Below are 18,918 nucleotides of genomic sequence, written 5' to 3'. Positions count from 1 at the left end.
TAATTTTGCAGCTCTGACGTAGTGACACGGAACTTGGCTCAGTGCCATTATCCATGTCTACTAGGGAGTTTCTTGCTTTTTTTTTTTGTCGTTGTTTATTTTATTTCAATGCAATATGGAACTTTCTGGGTGAGTTGGGCTGTGTAATTAGAAAGTTGTATTTGAGACACTAAAAAGGGGGGACAAACTGCTTAGGGTGTCCCTAAGCAGTTTGTGGTAAAAGTTAGTGGTAAAAGTTTTCATTTATTGCGCTTTTTCAAAACTAGACTATCCCACCATAAATATAACGTTGTCCCATAGCCTGTTATATTGGGTGCTGTGTCCCCCTCAAGCCGCAGGGAGGGGGTGCTGGATTACTTTTAGATTCGTGAACACCCACTTAGTTGTTTTTTTAAAAACTCTTTCTGTCTCGAGCGCTGAGCTTCAGAACTACCTGTGCGCGTGCTCCCTGTGTGCGTCTGGACAGTTGGCCAAACATTTCGTCGTGGATATTTGCTCCTGCAAGCTTTTACGAGGTAACAACCGAAGGCTGTTTGACAAAGAAACACAAAAGGTGTTCGTTTTTTACTTGGTGGTCAGAGCAGGTGCGTGTGTTAGCATGGAGAGAAATTTGCGCTCGAGTCACTGACGAATCTTTAAAAAACATATTCGTCCAACCCTAGCTGTCGAAGCCAGACGCATTTGTTTTGCTTATTTTATCGTCAAAGAGCAACTTATCTTGCACATTTACTGTAATGACATGAATTGGATACCCAGTTTATTATTATTATTTTTTTTAAATTTCAACTCGAGTTGTATGAGAGAAAATGATAAATGTACTATAATAAATGCTAATTGCGTTTGAAGTTCGTAAGCAAACTATTTTTGCTCGTTTGCACACCTGAAGCCTACTGTAAGGATACTTACCTATAGGTGATGCTTGAAATTTTAACACATTATCTTTAATCTTTTCACATTAGGAAGGTAGGATTGAAAATCAAAAATATTGTGGACTGGTTGGCATGATCTATTATTATTATTATTATTATTATTATTATTTGGAGTCTTTTATTAAGCTGTGTGTGGTTTAGGGAGGTTACAATTTGATTCTCCATCTATCCCTCCTTTTCTTTCTTCTCCATCGTCTTCCTTTGTTCAGTCCTTTCTTGGCTCCTGCTTGTTTTAAAGTTAAACACAAGAACTGTCTATGATTGCCACAGAATCTTGGAACTAAAACCTATTTGGCATTGAGTGGTTTGTATCATCCCATAGCTGTCTTTTTTTTCTTTTTTACATCGGGCTACTCCATATTGGTCTGAAATAATCCCAGTTATCTCTGTATGCTTGGCATTTATGTGTGTTTCCATGCTGCATTTCTACCTGCTCATTTCTGCCTCTAACCCTACAGTTAGTCCAACCAGAGAAAACCAGTCCTAAAGACTAAATGTGCCAGTTATCCAGTAGTACATCATAGTGTTATGTTGCACAGTGTAGGTCCTCTGCGAGCAGTCTCAAGTCTTTTATATGTCTATGTCCGTTTGCCTCCATTTTACTAACTTGACATGCAATTAAACTAAATATGTTCCGCTTCTCTCTCCTCAGTCGTCAGCCTCTCCTCTAGCCAGGAAGCCAGCACTGCAGCCCTGCCATCAGCAGCATGGACTATTACACGCCCCAGCCCAATCGTCGCCACAATCCCGTGGACAGCATCTGCCGCAAACTGCAGACCATTCAGTGGCGTGGTGACCGAGAGCCCAATTCACCTTTCCAGATTCCAAAACTCTCCTCCAGCAATTACGACAGTCCACAGAGTGGCCTCAGGCACAACCTGGAAAACATCCTGAAGAAAGGGACCCTCCACAGAGACGAGGGCGTTAAGGAGAAGGGGAGAGGGATGGGTATGCCAAGCTCTGCAGCTTCCCAGAGGAGCAGCCTGGGTCCCTCTGTCCCCATGTCCACCCCTTCCACCCCAGCATGCAACCCCGCCACGCCAACTAACGTCACATACACTATCACTAGCACTCTGGGTGAGAGGAGAGGTGCTGATGGGAGTGATTTAAGACAAGTTAAGACATGGCAGAGGTATTGTTCGACTCCCACGGGCCAGTCCAAAGACTCCCCTTACTTTACATTCACACGAGGGCCCCAGTCGGTGCTGCCCGAGAGCGAGAGGGCGAGCAGGAGCCCACCTCTGTGTCGTACCTTCACCCCAAACCAAAGCACCCTCTCCTACAACCTCAAATTCTGCTCAGGGGACATGGGGAACTCGACAGAGTATGAGCTGCCCTACCCAGCTCTGGTTGTGAAAAGACTGTCCATGGGAGACGGAGGTAGGAAGTGGCGGCTTCTGGCCAGATTGGATGTGCAGCTTGTTTTAGCCGGGTTACCTGCAGTGAACACAAAACAGATTCAGCATGAAAGGTTCATTCTTGACCTTGGAAACCGTAGCTTGATAAAGAGCTTTCAGAGAAATATCATGGTCTTCATCAACAGATGAAGTTTTTATATTTGCTGAGCAAAATCCATCCACTGGTGAGGAGTGTGAGATGCAGTTGAAAGCATTGGAAAAAGTGTATAAGTGGACCTTGGGTTAAGATTTATTTGTGTAACAAAATGGATTACTTGATCTAAGCTTTAGTAATAATGGCACCAGCGAGGAATGCTTGACATGATGATTCCTGGACATAAGTATAAGGTTGTTGACTGGAGGTTTTGTGTCTTGGGAGGAAAGTAAGGTTTTTATTATTTGATTTAAGTTTGATTTACCAAACAGAGAATCTGGTAGTAACTGCAAAATAGAAATAATGAGAAGACGGAAAATTCAGCTACCTTTTTTATAAAATAGAAGAATAGGGACAAATGCTTTAAAATCATGAAAATTCCAGTCCGTGTTAACCTCTAGAAGAGCAAATTTGGTGCTGAAAAGGTTAGTCATACAAATAATAAAAAAAATGAGAGAGAGAGAGAGAGAGAGAGAGAGAGAGAGAGCGCGAGAGCGCGCTAGGGCTTCAGGAGAAAGCACTAGGCATTTTATGCAGAACTGATGTCTTTGAAGGGATATTTTGCTGTGCTAAGGTCTCCCTACTCACAGGCCTGTTGTTTGAACTACGTTCTGTTTCTCAAACTTAAAACCAAACTCAGATTTAACTGTTATACGAGATTGAATGTTACCAGCCAGCCGCCATTCTGTGTTAATACGTACGTCACCCACCAGTGGGAGCGTTTATTGGTCCGGTATGGCACATTGCATTCTGGTAGCTGTAGGTTTTCTACCCTACAGCTAGGGTAGCTAGACACATAAGGGAATATCACAGCTTCTTTTCTCTGGTAATGTGGTGAAATACTTCTTTAAGTCTTTTTGTGTCAATATCTACTTCAAAACCTACACTATTTCAGATTTGTCGCTTAAATGTTCCATACTCCTAAATTAAAACATGTTTAATCAATGCAGCATGAAAAAAAACTGCATTGCCCAGAGAGTGGGAAGAACAATTGTTAATTGGGGGGGGGGCAGTGGCTAGTTACTATTTGTAGCTCCAAACTAACTTGCTTTATGTAACGTGACGCATGGTGTGTCTGGCCATCACACTGTGACAATAGTTGCTGTGTCTTGTGAAAAATGTATGATGTGCTTGCTTTACTACTGTACGCAACTCAATACACTCTGTGTTTGTGTTGCATATTCATGCTCAGGATCCTCAATGGTTTCTGAAAACAGGAAGGAGACTATGGCAGAAATCAGCCTAATCTGTGAGGAGAATCTGCTCGATACCATCTTCCATGCCTGTGACACCCAGCGCCGAGGTACGCACAGGGTCATTCATGGTTGGGTCCCGCATTTCAGTCTTCCAGCAAGCTGAATATTGCCGCCTAATGATGAATTAATACTTGTCATTGTCTCATTGAGTATAGTATTTCCAGTGTGTTTTTCCGCGTAGAAGGCAGAAGTAATTCCCTCTGATCCCAACAGTCACACAGTATCAGCATTGTGTCTTCCTCTTGTGCCTCCTAGCATTTGCAACACAATCTCTTGCGTTTATTTCCGCATCCTTCAAGTTTTCTCATCAGTTCAGAATGTTTTCTAAACATTTTAAACGTTTTTCTGGAGTGAACCATCTTGTGCAGCAGAGGTATGGTATATGGTTTATTTAAAGAAGTACAGAGGACATGGTATTTTATTTGTTTGTAATTTTTAGTGCCTGATTTTCAGGATTTTCTAACTATTTTTGAAGAGGTAGATTTCCCTTTTTTTTTCTTTTTTTTTCTTTCACCTCTGCAAGTTTCAGTCTCTTCTGTTGTTTGTGCTGTTCAGGTGACAAGTGTTTTATTTTGGTTTCTTTCTATCTACCTCAATCCTCTTCGGGTCTATTTTAATGTAAAAAATAATTTCAAAACACTATCCCTTTTTTCATACGTGAAATTGAAAAAGAAAATACAAATAATTGTGTAGGTCTTCAGTTAAAATGGGAATCAGCCATGATTGGTCTGATTTACCTCTGTTAGATTTTATTTGTGGTTAAGCATACTTGCTGTGTAAGTATATCAGATTTCTGTCTAATTCAGCTTTGTGTTATGTTGTATATTAAACTTAACAGTCTTGGGAAATAGTACCATATGTAAAGATGTGAAGATAGTAGAAGATACAAGGTCAAGGTAAACTTTATTATCCACAAGTAGGAAATTCATGTACATACAGTACATGGAGCTTTGCCAGTGGTTGAGTTTTTAGTGAGGAGGGTATGAATTTTGGAAGACGTGGTCATTGAAAGCATTTGTCAAAGGAAAGAAAACTAGTCCACAGTTCAGACTACTGTTGTGATAACTATGGAAAGGCTGAAGACCTTTTTAAGAAGTCAAGTCAGCATTGACAAATGTGTGAAACCAACTGCAAAAAACAGTTAATGGTTACTGCTTTTGCTGCCTTTACCTCTAACCGAACAAAGGAAAAAAAGATTTAGGAGAAGGGAGTAATATATTAACCATCGGTTCTAACTGGGTCAACGGATCCAACGATAAGAGAATATTTCTCTTTGTGTCTCTGTGTTACTGTCTTCTCCCAGGTAAAGTGTACGTGTCTCACATTGTGGACTACCTGCGGCACACGACCAGTCGCAGCTCACAAGACAGCGGACTAGAGGACCTTTGCAACATGCTCGATCCAGAACACAAAGACGTCTCCATTGACCTGGATACTTACCACGCCGTCATGAAGGAGTGGATTGATGACTGCCGGAACAACGGGTACTGAAAAGCAGACATTATAAATGAAGGGCTTGATACCGTATGCATATGATTATTTCATTAAAAATGGGATTTTTTTTTTTAGGGGGGGTGGAAACGTTTAGTAAGTGAATGTCCTGGAAGGTCTGAAGTCAAGCTTTTGCAAGTATTCATGCAGCTGGAGTGGCTGTAAGCGGAATGCTGAATCCATGTCCAGCAGTTCTGTTCTGTAATTGCAGTTTGGAAGAGCTCTTTTAGGCTGTCAAAAAACAATCATAAATCAATAGTGGATTAATTGTTGGATAAAATATCAGCTTATTGCTGGCACGCTATCTTCTGTTCAGGGTTTTGTCTTGCTAGAGTACCTATTTTAAATTGTAGGTGTGACAGTTGGAAGATTACCTTTTAGAAACTTAAATGTAACTTAAAAGTGTGAGTCCTGGCCCAGTTTCAGAGGTGGCGTTTATAGCCATGGACAATAAACAGTTTGTGTTGGCTAATTTTCTGATGAAGATCTGCACTCTGATTATTTGCTCCACGTTTGCTCTTTCCTTCTACACATTTGAAGTTGCAGAGTTTCCAACCTTTTTAACGTGGCTTGAAAAAGGCGAAGACGGCTTGCACCATCTCTACCAGTAGCCTACTGTGGTTTCTTTTAAGCCTTTCAGGGAAGACCTACTCATATGTTCTGTTTGAGTTATGCAAGTAGATATTGTGTAGGCGGCTTATGCGTCGATGAGAGATTACTGGTGAGAATGTTCCCCCTCCATAGTTTGAGCTGTGTGCATCTACATTACATTTACCAGGGTGTCTTTTGTCTCAGAGGCAAGTCTGCGTCATAATGGACTCTGTCAGGTCTACATGAAATGTGCATTTGACATCTCTGGTCTAGTGTGCTATGACTCAGATGGTGGATTGAAACTGAAAGTCAAAATATTTGCTATTATACTATATTCATTTATCTCTTATGCAAGTGGTCATATTTTGACATGCATACCAGAGAGAGATGATGCATTTTAACATTTTATGTTCTGATTTAAAAGAAATGGCCTGATGTGTGGGCTGTAAATAAAGCTAAAGACTTACATACTTTAAAGGACTGTAACTGCTACAATAGAGGTCCAATCTTGTTACTGACTAGACCAAAGGGTCCCTGCAACAACTGTGGGTGAAGGCATGCTTATGTAAATGTGTAGTGCTGGCCAAACATTAGTTTAACTGTCAAATGAGTAAGGACTGTGCACCAGCCAGCAAGCTCTCTTGGCAGTATGTTCAGGGTCTTTTTGTACATAAAGTAGAAGAAGAGTTTCAGACTGAGCAGAGACTGTTTTTAGTGCAAAATGTGCCAGGAACACAGCAAACGGTTCAACAAATCCCTTCAAACATGTTTTCAGGGGTCAAAAAAAAGTGCGTGACTGCTACATCCTATAAAAAGATCGTGAAAATAATCGATCTTGCACATTTTAATATTGGATTTCCTTTGTTGTATCTCAGGCAAGAGCCGACAGATGACGCCACTCAGGACTCAGTCAAACTCCGAGACAGCCTGTCTGGTGAGTGTGCATTTTAATCACTTGTATGTTTGCTTTTCATTTCCTTGCATTGTACACACATCTGATTTTGATGATGCCTCAAGCTTTCTTAATTTTTGTGTGTATTGGATCTTTGTGTTTTAGCCAAGAGGTCCGTGTTGCTCAATATGACCTCAGGAAGCTTGGAGGCCTTTGGAGGCGAGGCATCCAGAGCAGAATTGTAAGTGATGTGAACGTACATGTTTGTGTAAAAAAGCAATACTATACCTTTTTTATTTGGATGTTTGACTCCTTGATGTATAAACCTAAGTTGTATTGGCCCATGCGCAGGTGTTAAATTGTGATTTGTGAGGAGGGGGAGCTGTGGTCAAAGGAGATTGGGGGTTGGGTATGGGCGGCCACACTGTTAACAGTTTTCATAGGGACTATTTCCTCAGTAGAATAATGTGTGTGTGTGTGTGTGTGTGTGTGTGTGTGTGTGTGTGTGTCCTCAGTGAGACCTCTGAGCTGGTGTGTTGTGTTGCCGACCTCCAGATGAGCAACCAAAAGTTCCAGGAGGAGGTGAAGAAGCTGAAGCAGGTGGTGGAGGCCATGGAGGACAGCAACCAGAAGTTAGCAGAGGAGAATGAGGACCTCCGCAATCAGGCCAGGGTGTAAGATGTACTTTCATGCAAATGCACACCACAGATTTATTTTGGCACGCTGTGGTTTGTTGACTTCATTCGTTTGTCCTCTTGCACAGTAACCAACAGCTGGCCCAGAAAGAGAAGATGCTGAACGAGGAGGTGGAGGAGATGAAGGCCAGTCTGAGCTGCACAGAGGAAGGCAGAGCTCGTGCCTCCGCACACAGCAAACATGTGGTCAGTCAACAATCAGGCAGTACAAAGATGATCTATAAAAGTGCTATAGAAGTTTCTTTGTTACAAGGGTTTCTTCCCCTACACTATGTTTAGACAGTTGCAGCTGAAGTGTACTGTACTGCATTGCAAAAAAAAGTCAAAGCATCAAAAAAAGAACAGAAGTTCAACATAGTCTTGCAAAGCTGGAAAAGAGAGCCATGCCAGCCATAGAATGTATGAAGGTAAACCTCATAAACGTAACCTACCATTCAATTTAGAAAATGTTTAGACCGATTTTAAAAAATTATGCCAGCTTTGAACAAGTCCACATCCCAGATTACATTTAATTTAATAAAATGGCGAAATGATTCAACAACATAGTCTTTCACAGATTTTACAATATCATTTTAGATAGACTTTCTTTCTAACGTTCAAGTCAAGCTGTCAGAATATAATGGAACAGAAAATGTAGGAATGAGCAGGCGTTTGCGTAGTTGCTATTGATTGATATTTATTTTATTTTTTATTTTTTTACTTCTTTTCAGGAAAGAGAGAACCAGAGTCTCATTGCCAAGATTGCTTTTCTTCAGGAAGAGGTACTTCACTGTCCGAAGATAACTTTGAGGAGTTGACTGTAAAATCAATGACCTGACCTCACAGGGAATCAGTAGTGCTCACCCTTTCATAGATAGCTTACACAGAGTATATTGCTATACTGGGAGTCTGTTCATAAAAGCATGTGACCGGCTGCCCTAACTCCTCTCTGATGGCTCCCCAGAACTTTAAGGTTACCGTGGAGATGGACGAGCTTCAGAGGAGAATTACACAGCTGTGTGACATTAACACTGAGCTTCAGGTACCTTTTTACTAGCTGTCCATTATCATTTATAGATTTTGCTCTGTGTTATTACATGTGTCCTACAGTGTCCTCTTCTTCTTTCTTTCTTGCCCTCTGACATTTTTTGTGTATTTCCGCTTTCCTTCCTCACAAAATGACCTTTTTAAATTGTAAATCTGTCTTAGGCACATTAGTAATACTGTCGACCATGCTACCGTTTTCTTTATGTTATGTAATTTCCCTTGCCCTGTCCTCAGGTGCAAATTCAATCTGTTGATTCTGTCCTTAGTGAAAAGGAAGCTGTGATACTAGAGGTCAGTGCCTTATGTTCTATTATCCATGTTGCTGTCGCTGTAAAGCTCGTATCAGTTCTGATCTTTCTATACATAACATTCCTTTAATCCATTTAGATAACACTGGTTCAGTGACAAACCTTGTAAAAAAAATAAATAAATAATAATTCGCTTCAGCTACCAATTTTGTTTAATAAATAATATATATATATATAAAATATCATAAAGTAACTTAACCTTGCCCTCTTTTCTCTACGAAACTCAAACTGCTCTTCTGTCGTTTACCTCCTTTTACAGAAGAGCAGACAGATAAGTGAGCTTAAGTCGGCAGTGGAGGAATACTCCTCTATCACAGAGGTCAGTGTGTCATCTTGTTATTTCAGTTTTTATGTATCAACAACCCCCACTAGTTTCTCCCAGATGCTCGTGCATTGCTTTCACTTGTTTCTGATCTCTTTGCTCGCTTTGCCTAATGCCAACGCAGCCATTTTATATGCTCCGTATGAACCGTTTGCTCTATTTCCACTGCTTCTTAGCTGAAATGAGTTTGCAGAAAATCAATGGAAGCAATGGAAAATGGTAAATGAGATTTGAAAAAGTCCCAGAAGAAAGCATATCAGATGTTTTAATTACGGATCAGTGACACTTGAATAGGATTAGAAATACTGGCTATGATCTTCAGGTATTCATTTTATTTTTCAAAATGTTTTGGAACTATTTGGGGAAAATAATCAAGTGTTTAAAGCTAAATGTGATATTCTAAGTCAACATCAATTTTGCCATGTCAGCTTTTTCACTTTACAGACAACCCTCTGCTGTGTCCAGTGTGCATCAGCATGTGTGTCATTTGTATTGTGGTTGTGGTGACTGACTGTGGGAAATAAAACACCTGCAGTCTTTCCACACACAGGTCTTGTACTCGACAGATTTGTTCTAGTGGGGAAAAGGTAGGAACCATAGTTGACTTCTAAAGTCATGTTTATTTCTCTGTTGTTGATTCCAGCTGCTGAGGGCAGACAAGAGCAAGCTGGAGAACCAGATGCAGATGATGCACCCAGACCTGGCTGGGTAAGTGAACCAAGAATAACCTGGGAGTGAAGGGGTCTGGGGTATTAGGGGTTGAGGGACTACTAACGAAATAGACATTAGCCATCTTTCATTTTTTCACACTATGAATTTATGGAAGAGAAATCCTCTAAGCCTCAAACGGTATCTCATTTTAAAAAAAATTAAAATAAAAAATTGTGTGTTCTCGTCTAACTTTGGAAAAGATTTGTCCGTTACTAGCTTCTCTAATGAAAGCCTTTGTTTGCACCCAACCTCTCTACCCCCGTTCGTCCTGTCTGTTCCAGGGCTGGTCTGTCCCTGTCGGCGGCCTACAGGTTGAACCAGAGCAGCTCAGGATCCCTACAGACAGAACTGGCTTTGGCACAGTCACCACTGGAGGTCAGTACTCCCTTCATTTGCACACCTTTTCTTTTCATGAATTCTGTTTTTCTTCTTTCTCCTGTTCTCAATGTCATCTCTTATTCGCGTCTTTTGTTTTCTCTCATTTTCTCTTGCACACTGTCTGACATGTATTCCCATTTCTCTGAACGCACTGTTTCAGTCTGCAGCCTTTTATTTCTGAAAGAGAATTCATCTTTCTAGTAGCAACCACACTGATACAAATATAAACTTGAAAGCGCTCTACATAGATACAGCATTCACACCGACCAACCACTTCAACAGGCACAGCTAGTTTTACAATGTTATGCAGTCTCAGTTTATCGTGCCCCTGATCCCAGCTGCAGTTCTGAGAAGTTTTATGCCTACAGGCAGAGTGATTAATCTCTATAGACTTTTCTTCCACAGACTGTTGGGCGTCTCACAAATTTCACACACAATACAAAGCACTGTGTGCACTTCTTAACATGCTGTGTACTTTGCACAATCCAGCCTCTTATTTAGAATTAGACTGGTGGAAAGTGTTTTAAGTCTCTTTTGCTCGTTTGGGTAAATATATTGCTGTCTCTTGCAGCCCCCCCACGGAGTTGACCTTTTGTCCACCACTATGAGCTTTGCCTCCCCGATGGATGAGACGCTGGACAGGGAAGTGTTGCTGATGCTGCAGGGACCCAACCCTGAACACATGGCTCTGGAGTTCAAGACCCTCCTAAATAAACTGGTAACCAAGTGTGAAGCTCTGACTTGCACTAAAATTGCCCGTAGTGGACAACTGGCATCTATAAAACCATCCCCTTGTTCTGTTTGACTTGCAACTGACTGTAAATGTCAATCAACACAAAATTAGCATGGCATAAGCTGTAGCATTATGTAAAAACATTTTTGATACAAAGAAAAGCGTTTTTAAAAGATTCAGCTTAAATGATCAATTATCAACCCTTTGCAAGGCATTTTATTGTTGTACCATAATGTGGAAGTTTTGAGACTTGACTTAACTTTAACAATTTGCTCGGAATCCCATTACGTGAGTTGTTAGCATTTGTGGGTCTATTTGGATAGTCTTCCCTTTCCAGGTGAAACTCAGGACTATTGAGAGCAACTGTTGACATTTCCTAAAAGGTGACAGTCATCTTGAAGTTTTAGTCAAATTCAATTACTGCCAGGTTAAGAGTGCTTAGGCTCTCTCATATGAGCACAGAACAATTAGAATAGTGTGATGTAACAGTTTAATGAATGAATTTAAACCTCTTGTCTGTCTTAAGCACTTGTGTCTAATGTTGTGCATGAGACATTTTCAATTCTTGACTTTCCATCTTAAAGTATTTTTCTCTTATGACATGCTTTCACTTTATGTCCCTCAGAAAAGTGATTTCAGAGAAGAAAGCGACTCTGTCTTGTCTACAGCTAGAGGCTTGCTGGACGACCGCGCACAGCCAGCGGGCAACGACGACACCAGTCTCCAGGTCAGATACACTTTCACAGACATGTTTAAATGTTGTCATCAGTGTCCGCCTACCTATGGCACTTGATGTAAGCTTGAGGCAAGTTGCAGGTTCACAGTGTATTGCAGTGTTAGTGCCTGTGTGCGTTCCTATATTTTTGCATATGCATAGGGGTTGATATTAGGCTGAAAAGGGCCATCTCAGGACTTTTGTTTTGAATATATATGAATCATGAAATGATGTAGTGTGATCTCTCACCTGTTGAACTCCTTTTCTATCTATCACTGCCTATCTGCTCTTTCTCTCCTTCCCACCCACTATCTCGCCTCTCTGGAGATCTCACTTATATAACTCTCCAACAGGCCCCATCCAAGCAGTGCTGTTTAGTCAGTGTGTTGTACCATGAACACAACCCACTCCCCTCCTCCCTCACTCCAGCTTTCTGTATCTCTCCGTCTCTCTTTCTCTCTCTCCCCCCTCCTCATGCATTGTTGCCACTCTGCATTCATTAGCCACGTACTGTCATACAGCAGTAAACATAGCAAATGAGACAGAAATCATTAGTGGAGCAGAGCTTTGCTAGTACAAATCTGTCTTCTGTTGTTTCTTCGGTGTGCCGGCTGACGTGGAAAGATTTTGTTTTTAGTTAGGTGTCAGAACTTTTTGGAGGCGTAAGAGACACCTAGCTCTTCAGGCCAAGCGGTTGACCCTGGGCATTGTCTTCCCACAGAAGGTGCAGGCCAAGCTGGACGCGAGGAGGGTGGACTGGGCCCTCAGCCTGGACCAGCTGGCCCAGTACACAGACTCACTGGAGAAGGAGCTGATCAAAATGGCCAGTAACTTGAGGAGGTCCCGCACTGAGATCCTGCACCTTTCAGTCAGGTGAGCAAAGCTTTGTTGTCTGCGCTCCATTAAAATCAGTAGGCAGTCAGAAATGTATGAGCTGCTGAATGCTGAAGTGAGTGACGGTGTTTGAGAATTGCTGTGAGAGCAAAAGAATGTGAAATGGATGTACCAGAGGAAGATGGAAGAGAACCATTGGCAGTGAATCTTATGCTGGCTCATTAATGACAACTTGACTATAAGGTAGGAAAACCTTTCTTTGAGGAGGAGTTGCTTTTGTGCAGTAGTGATCTCATTGGTTACATTAAACCCTAGTAGGCAGGGCTTAAGAATTCATTTTCTGGCTAAGTAAGGTAAAACTGACGCCCCTAAAATAGACTGAAGAATTAGCAAGAACGCTAGAAGCTGATTTAAATCTAGCAGTGGAATTACTAACTGGGAAAAAAGCTGTCTAGCCATAATAAGGCTATCTAGGTTAGCTGGTTAGCCTAGCTGACCTTCCATGTTTATACAAGTCTATAGCTGTCTCTATACGCTGGTTAGGGTGCCTGTGGAGCTCCTAAATAAGTTGATAAAATAAGTAACTGAGCAGAGCTAAAGAGGATTTTATTCAACCAATTAAGTTATTTCTGCCATTAGAGTAGATCTGCCTGTCACAAGTCCATATCTGTAAAACTTAATCACAGCACCACGCGCTACTTCATGTCAGACCCCTGCATGTGGGTATCTGCTCTCCAGTGCTCTGTCTCAGTTGGCCAGCCAGTTGTGCTGAGTGGGGGAAAGACCTGTCAATCATGCTGACCTCAATGACCCCAAAGGGCCCGCCTCACTAGGTCTGGGTCTGTGCCAACTCTGGACTTCACTCTGACTCTGTGATGGGTTTGCCTTGGGTCGTGTGTGTGTGAGTGTGAGTGTACCTGTGTGTGTCTGTTTGTATGTGTGTTCATGGAAACGGCCATCCCCTTCAGATATATAACGGCGCTAGAGTGGAACAGTATGAGACCAGAGAGAGAGAACTGGTCAGGCTGTCCATCTCACATTATTGGTCCTTACTTACCAGGGTGAACTTTAGAAAACTGAAGAGGGCTCGTTGTTGGTATAGTTCTACCTCCTGCTCTGGAGTGGTTGGGATATTGTTACAATACAGAATGTTTAGAGTAAGACTGGACTACAAGTCAGTGCTAGGACACATTTTAGGTTCTGTGTAGTCTGAGATTAGATTAGAGGGTCGGGCTGGGACTGGATCTACAAACCGTGAAGTGAAGAAACCGTTACTGGGCCAGTCAGAGAACTGGCGCTGGTCACCCTGGGCAACAAAATGGGACACTGCATGGGCCTGCGGATTGGGTACAGTATGTCTACTGTACTGTCTTCTAGGATCTCTGTGCATGCGTTTTTCTAGCTGTCTGGACAGTGACGAGTGCTTTCGTAATCTGGGTGTTTTTCAATTAATGAGATTTTGTATTGTTACATGCAGGGTGCAGGAGCAGGAGAACCAGAAGCGGCAGCTCTGTGAGGAGCTGGAGCAGCTAAAGACACATCAGGACAGCAGAGAGGCCTCATGCCAGACACCTGCACCAGAGGAAGAGGTCAGAGAGGAAGGCAGGATGTGCAGGCTAGATCATGGGCCTATATCTAATAAACAACAACAACAGCAGCCACTTGCTTTCACTATTCTCATAAATAATGTAATCTTAAAGGCAGGGTTTGTTATGTCGAAACGCTAGCAACATTTAAAATACCATCTCCTCTGGGTTCCGTCTATACCCTCCCCCTGCCCTTAGGGCTCCGACCCACACACAGACGTGCATGAGCACCGCTGCTTCAGAGCGAAGAAAGAACTGCAATTTTACTTAATGTCTCATTTATCGTTAAGCAAACGGCTAATATTATCATACTGAATGTTTAAAACAAACATGACTACTGTTAGCAGTGTGGCAACGACGCGCATTGAGCTCACACGGGAGGGGTAGAGTACGTGCAGCAGGGCAAGGAGGCGTTTCATTGGTTCTTTCCCAGAGGACCGCGAGGCAGTGATTGGTGGACGTTTTGACAGGATTACAGCAGCTACAGATCACTGATCTTTTTCGCTCCTTTTTCAGAGGCAATACGTTATTATTGTTGTTAGGGTGTAAAGACCGTTTCAAACTATATATTAAAAAAAATAAGGGTACATTAGAAATAGTTACCAACCCTGCCTTTTAATTTGTACTCACTATACATTGTTTTTAGAATTTTCAATGAAATGTACTCATCGTCTGGGACACTGTTTAAATGCTCACTGGCATAAAAGTCATATTGGGTTTGGAATATATTCAACTTTGATGATTTATGTGTGTGTTTTGCATGTTGCGTGGATTAACATTGGATATTGGAAGGTTTGCTTGGAGAGCCGTGACAGACCTCATGCTGTATTCAGACAGATGGAGTATCTGGTAGAGGAGAGTTGAGTGCGAGTTGGCGGCTGAAGTGGACATGTGCACCCACACACATGCAAAATTAGATGCAAGCACACACCTACACACGGCTCCTTGCACAAAATTCACTGACACGTGCTTGAACATTTCCATTACAGCACCATTTTTACTGCAAAATACAATGACTTTGGTGCTGAAGTAGATAGATTTGTTTACAGTAACCTTTGAAGTAATTTATTCAATATAGCTCTGAAGCAGGGAAGAACCACTATAATTAACTGATTCCCTGGTATTTGTTAATCAACAAAAAGAACCGTAATAAAAAGAAAAGAAACTGAGATCTGTTTTGTTACATTTTTATTTTGCTGACAGCTTTGTTAATAAGTAATCATTGCTGTGATTTTGACAGAAAACACGTTTGTCCAGTACATTCTTTCTCAGGGGTGTCTGTTGGAAAGTAAGCAGTGGTGGTGCTCTTTTCAATTATGGAGGCCGTTACTGCTGAACTTCAGCCTCATCACCTCCAGTCCTTCAGTTGGATTTTGCCACAGTGGCATTTGTTACATTCATGTCAGCTTTACACACCTTTTATTGAGACTTTGTCTTTCCCTTCTTTCTTTTTTTTTAGCCTGGAGATGACTTGGACTGGGATGAGGAGTTCGCCCTTCAAGACTTCCTGAAGAACGAGTTAGCAGAGAGGAATTGCAGAGAACAGGGCGGGCGAACGGACAGAGGTGAGGAGGAGGACGGGGAGGAGAAGTGGACCGTGGTCGACACAGCTGGAGAGGGAGAAGCGAGGGACACTTCCACGCCTCTGTCGGCCCTCTCTGGGGAGGCCCAGCTTGGGCATGGTGCAGCAGGCGGGGGTCAAGGTGAGTGGGGACATGAAGGTAAAACCACCAGCCAACAGTTCAACTGCTAAGTGACAATTTTAACTTTATTCATAGAGAGCCACTACATGGAATAATACTGCTATACTGCAGCAATTTGTTTGTGAATGGCTATCAACAGATTGAATCTTCAAAATGTATCTCAGGAAAACTTGGGAACTGAGGAGTCTTTCTTCAACCTTTTTAAAATCCAGTATACACCAAAATTAGCCCAGAGCTAACTGGAACCTCATAAAGCCAAGCCAAATAGGGCTAAATATAGTTTTAATATTTGTGTAACCCCATTCTGACCCCCACTCACCCTGTTCCTACTTCTGCATCCAATCTTGGTAAAAAAAATAAGCCTTGCGTTAACCTCATACATCACCAACAAGAATGTGAACTAATGCATCTTGCTGAAATATTGAGAACATACTTTGAAATACTGTGATTGCATCAACATTCCTAGCTCTAGATTAGGTATGAATAAATTGAACATGCCGGTCTCTTGCTAACCCACAGCTCTTGTTGGAGTTGAGTGTCAGCAGCAATATTTTAGTTATTAAAGTCTTTCTTACCCTTTTAAATCCCTATTGTGAAGATAAAAAGCACAGAACAACTAGTTAAACATTATGTCGTGACTTTAAGTTCGCTCACATGTGCAGCTGGTTTTGCAGGTTTCACTGTTTCTCACAAAATGCTTCACAGGAAAAACTCTATAGGTGAAAACAGACTGTGTGTGTGTGTGTGTGTGGGTGTGTGTGTGTGTGTGTGTGTGTGTGTGTGTGTGATCCATGGTAGTCACAGGGCACTCAGCCACCCTTGAAACACCAGTACAGTACACACACTTACGCACTGTAAGGATACACACACTCTGAGGCCCTTGGCAGTAGACCCCTGCCTTCTATGGTTGTTGTGGCCCTGGTCTTATGAAGGTTGTGTGTGTCTACACAGTATGTGAAATCCTCTCTTCCTCAAGGTCCTTGTATGGCCAGGTGTACGACCGGTCTGAGCTCAGTAATCCCCCATTCCTTTGCCTGCATGAGCGGCTGGCAGGCAGAGAGAAAGAAAACGAGAGTGTGAATGTGGGGGGGGGGGAGGGGTCAGCCTCTTCTTTCCTTTTCTTTCCTCTTCTTTCCTCCTTTCATTTTTTCCTGATTTATATTTTATTTTTTTCATCTTCCTCTGCATCTGTTACAGACTCTGCAGCCTGCACTGAGTCAGAGCCAGACGTGAACTGTCAATCTTTGCAGGTAAATTGAGTTGTGACATTGTCATGGTATTAGCTATATGTATTGTACAAGGTGCTCACTATGTTTGGGATGTGCCTGGATTTAACCTTTTGTAGATATCCTTTAACTCTGTATTTTCCTTAATATTTATTTCGCTTGAAAACCTAATTTCTTTCAATTGCTGCATGTAGCATTTCAGAGTACATTTCAGAAGTTCAGAAGTCTTTAGCCTGGCATTGACATTTTAATAATATAGCAAAACTGAGTGTAACTTCTTTTTAATCTTTGGAAACCACATGCCCAAATTGATTTGGGATGGCTCACATGTGATTATCAGAAGATACCACTAGTTTTGACTTTGTGGAAACCCATGTGCCTGTGGCTTGTGATTTCAGGAATGTGTAAAATGTCCTGGTTAAGGATTAGGATCCCTTTTAATTTCAACAAACGGGTTGGTATCTCCTTGATATTAAAAATGGTTACAGATTAGGACCAGTGACTGACCGTTTTAAACCTGCTCAGAAAATTTGTTTCTATCTCAAACCCGAACAACTACTGCTAAGGTGCTCTCCAGCAAGACACTGAATCTCAGCCCACTCAGAGAACAATAGACAACTGTTGTTGCCATGTGTGACAGGTGTGGAACTATGTGAGCAGGAAGCATGACTGTACCAAAACATATTTGTTGCTCTGCTTACCTTGTATAATACATAGAAAATATTTGGCTTTTTTTTTATTTTGGAAAAATAATTATATACTTCCTTCAAAATGTTGGGTATGAAGTAGGACGTTTTTGAAGTTATGATTGCAGTAGTGGGAAGGAAGTAGGACGTTTTTTAAGTTATATTAAAGTATAAAGATCGCTCTAAAAGCTCTTGAGGCTGTAAATCATAACGGACAAACATTTTAGGCTGCTGCTGATTTTTATTTCACTACTGGATAAAAAAAAACTAATTTCAAAAGTCAGATATGGGAATACCCTTGAATGCACCATCATGTCTCTGTGATAGACATATCTGAAGTCTAAGGTCGCTATAGGTTATACTGTAAGTGTCATTTATTAAATTATACATGGGCAGCGTGTTCCCGCAAAGGAAGACTTAAGTGCACATATTTGGTGGTGGGTTTGGGGGTCCTACCTCAGGAAAGTTTTAGGTAAAAAAAAAAATGCAATTTCACATAATCTTGAACCATTATTACCATATCTGTGTAGACATTGACTTTATATTTATTTGGCTTAGGTGGTGCGGCCCAAAACTGCTTGGGTGCTGCGCCTAAGCCTTATAATGGTAGGGTAACCCCTGTATGTGTTATTTTCTTTCTCTCTCTCTCTCTCTCTCTCTCTCTCTCTCTCTCTCTCTCTCTCTCGCACATATATATTCTCACAAGTGTCTGCACTCTCTCCTTTTTCTCTTTCTGCCATTTGCCTACCAAATCACTCCTCACACATCATTATTCACAGCTGCTGCTCACAGGCAGCAGTCTGTATGCTTGTGCTAAAGCTGTCTGCTTCCTTATATAGAATGACCATAATAAAACGTTCAGGTCACACTGGGGTAAAAGGGAGAATAACTTGTTGTTGTTGGCAAAAGAAGGGATTATGCACCGGCATTTGAAGAAAAATATATTCCAAATTTATTCTGCACCAAATAATGATACATGCTGTACACTAAACTACACATTAAGTAGCTATGATCTCAATGTCTTTAAACACTTTCTGTTCTTGGATGTTATGCATTCTACTCACTTGCAGTCCTCAATGTTTAATTAATATCATGCCTTCAAGGTTTTTAAAACTAATTTAAATGCTCCATCATTGCTGTAGTCAGTTTGAAAGTGATGTTAGCTTTTTGAATTCCTATGACGATGACAGTAATTGGTGCTCTTTCCAACAATCTATCACTGATAGAAAAGAAGCTTTGTGTCGTCTGTCAGCTGTTAGATTTTGTTGACTCCTTATGCAATGTC

At 41.5% G+C, this 18,918-nt stretch overlaps 1 protein-coding gene across 10 annotated transcripts in view; it reads left to right on the top strand.

The window, feature by feature from the left end:
- Positions 1-18,918, top strand: part of lrmp (lymphoid-restricted membrane protein) — a 34,679-nt gene that overhangs the window by 1,407 nt on the left and 14,354 nt on the right. For 4 of the 10 annotated variants that reach the window (XM_078242943.1, XM_078242938.1, XM_078242942.1 and 1 more), the window contains exons 2-21: positions 1,582-2,309; positions 3,673-3,783; positions 5,040-5,220; positions 6,694-6,752; positions 6,876-6,951; positions 7,226-7,384; positions 7,474-7,591; positions 8,116-8,166; positions 8,349-8,426; positions 8,666-8,722; positions 8,999-9,058; positions 9,705-9,769; positions 10,054-10,147; positions 10,722-10,868; positions 11,509-11,610; positions 12,320-12,471; positions 13,910-14,021; positions 15,478-15,721; positions 16,919-16,971; positions 18,192-18,239. In XM_078242943.1, the coding sequence (XP_078099069.1) occupies positions 1,637-2,309; positions 3,673-3,783; positions 5,040-5,220; positions 6,694-6,752; positions 6,876-6,951; positions 7,226-7,384; positions 7,474-7,591; positions 8,116-8,166; positions 8,349-8,426; positions 8,666-8,722; positions 8,999-9,058; positions 9,705-9,769; positions 10,054-10,147; positions 10,722-10,868; positions 11,509-11,610; positions 12,320-12,471; positions 13,910-14,021; positions 15,478-15,721; positions 16,919-16,971; positions 18,192-18,239 (2,640 nt within the window). In that variant the 5' untranslated portion in view covers positions 1,582-1,636. Of the gene's footprint in view, positions 1-50; positions 130-414; positions 516-1,581; positions 2,310-3,672; positions 3,784-5,039; positions 5,221-6,693; positions 6,753-6,875; positions 6,952-7,225; positions 7,385-7,473; positions 7,592-8,115; positions 8,167-8,348; positions 8,427-8,665; positions 8,723-8,998; positions 9,059-9,704; positions 9,770-10,053; positions 10,148-10,721; positions 10,869-11,508; positions 11,611-12,319; positions 12,472-13,909; positions 14,022-15,477; positions 15,722-16,918; positions 16,972-18,191; positions 18,240-18,918 lie in introns of those variants that run through there. The other 6 variants (XM_078242944.1, XM_078242940.1, XM_078242941.1 and 3 more) reach the window with 3 other exon arrangements.

This window comes from Sander vitreus, chromosome 23 (assembly GCF_031162955.1).
Source record: "Sander vitreus isolate 19-12246 chromosome 23, sanVit1, whole genome shotgun sequence".
Classification (NCBI taxonomy): Eukaryota; Metazoa; Chordata; class Actinopteri; order Perciformes; family Percidae; genus Sander; species Sander vitreus.
This window is presented reverse-complemented; position numbering and strand designations above follow the sequence as displayed.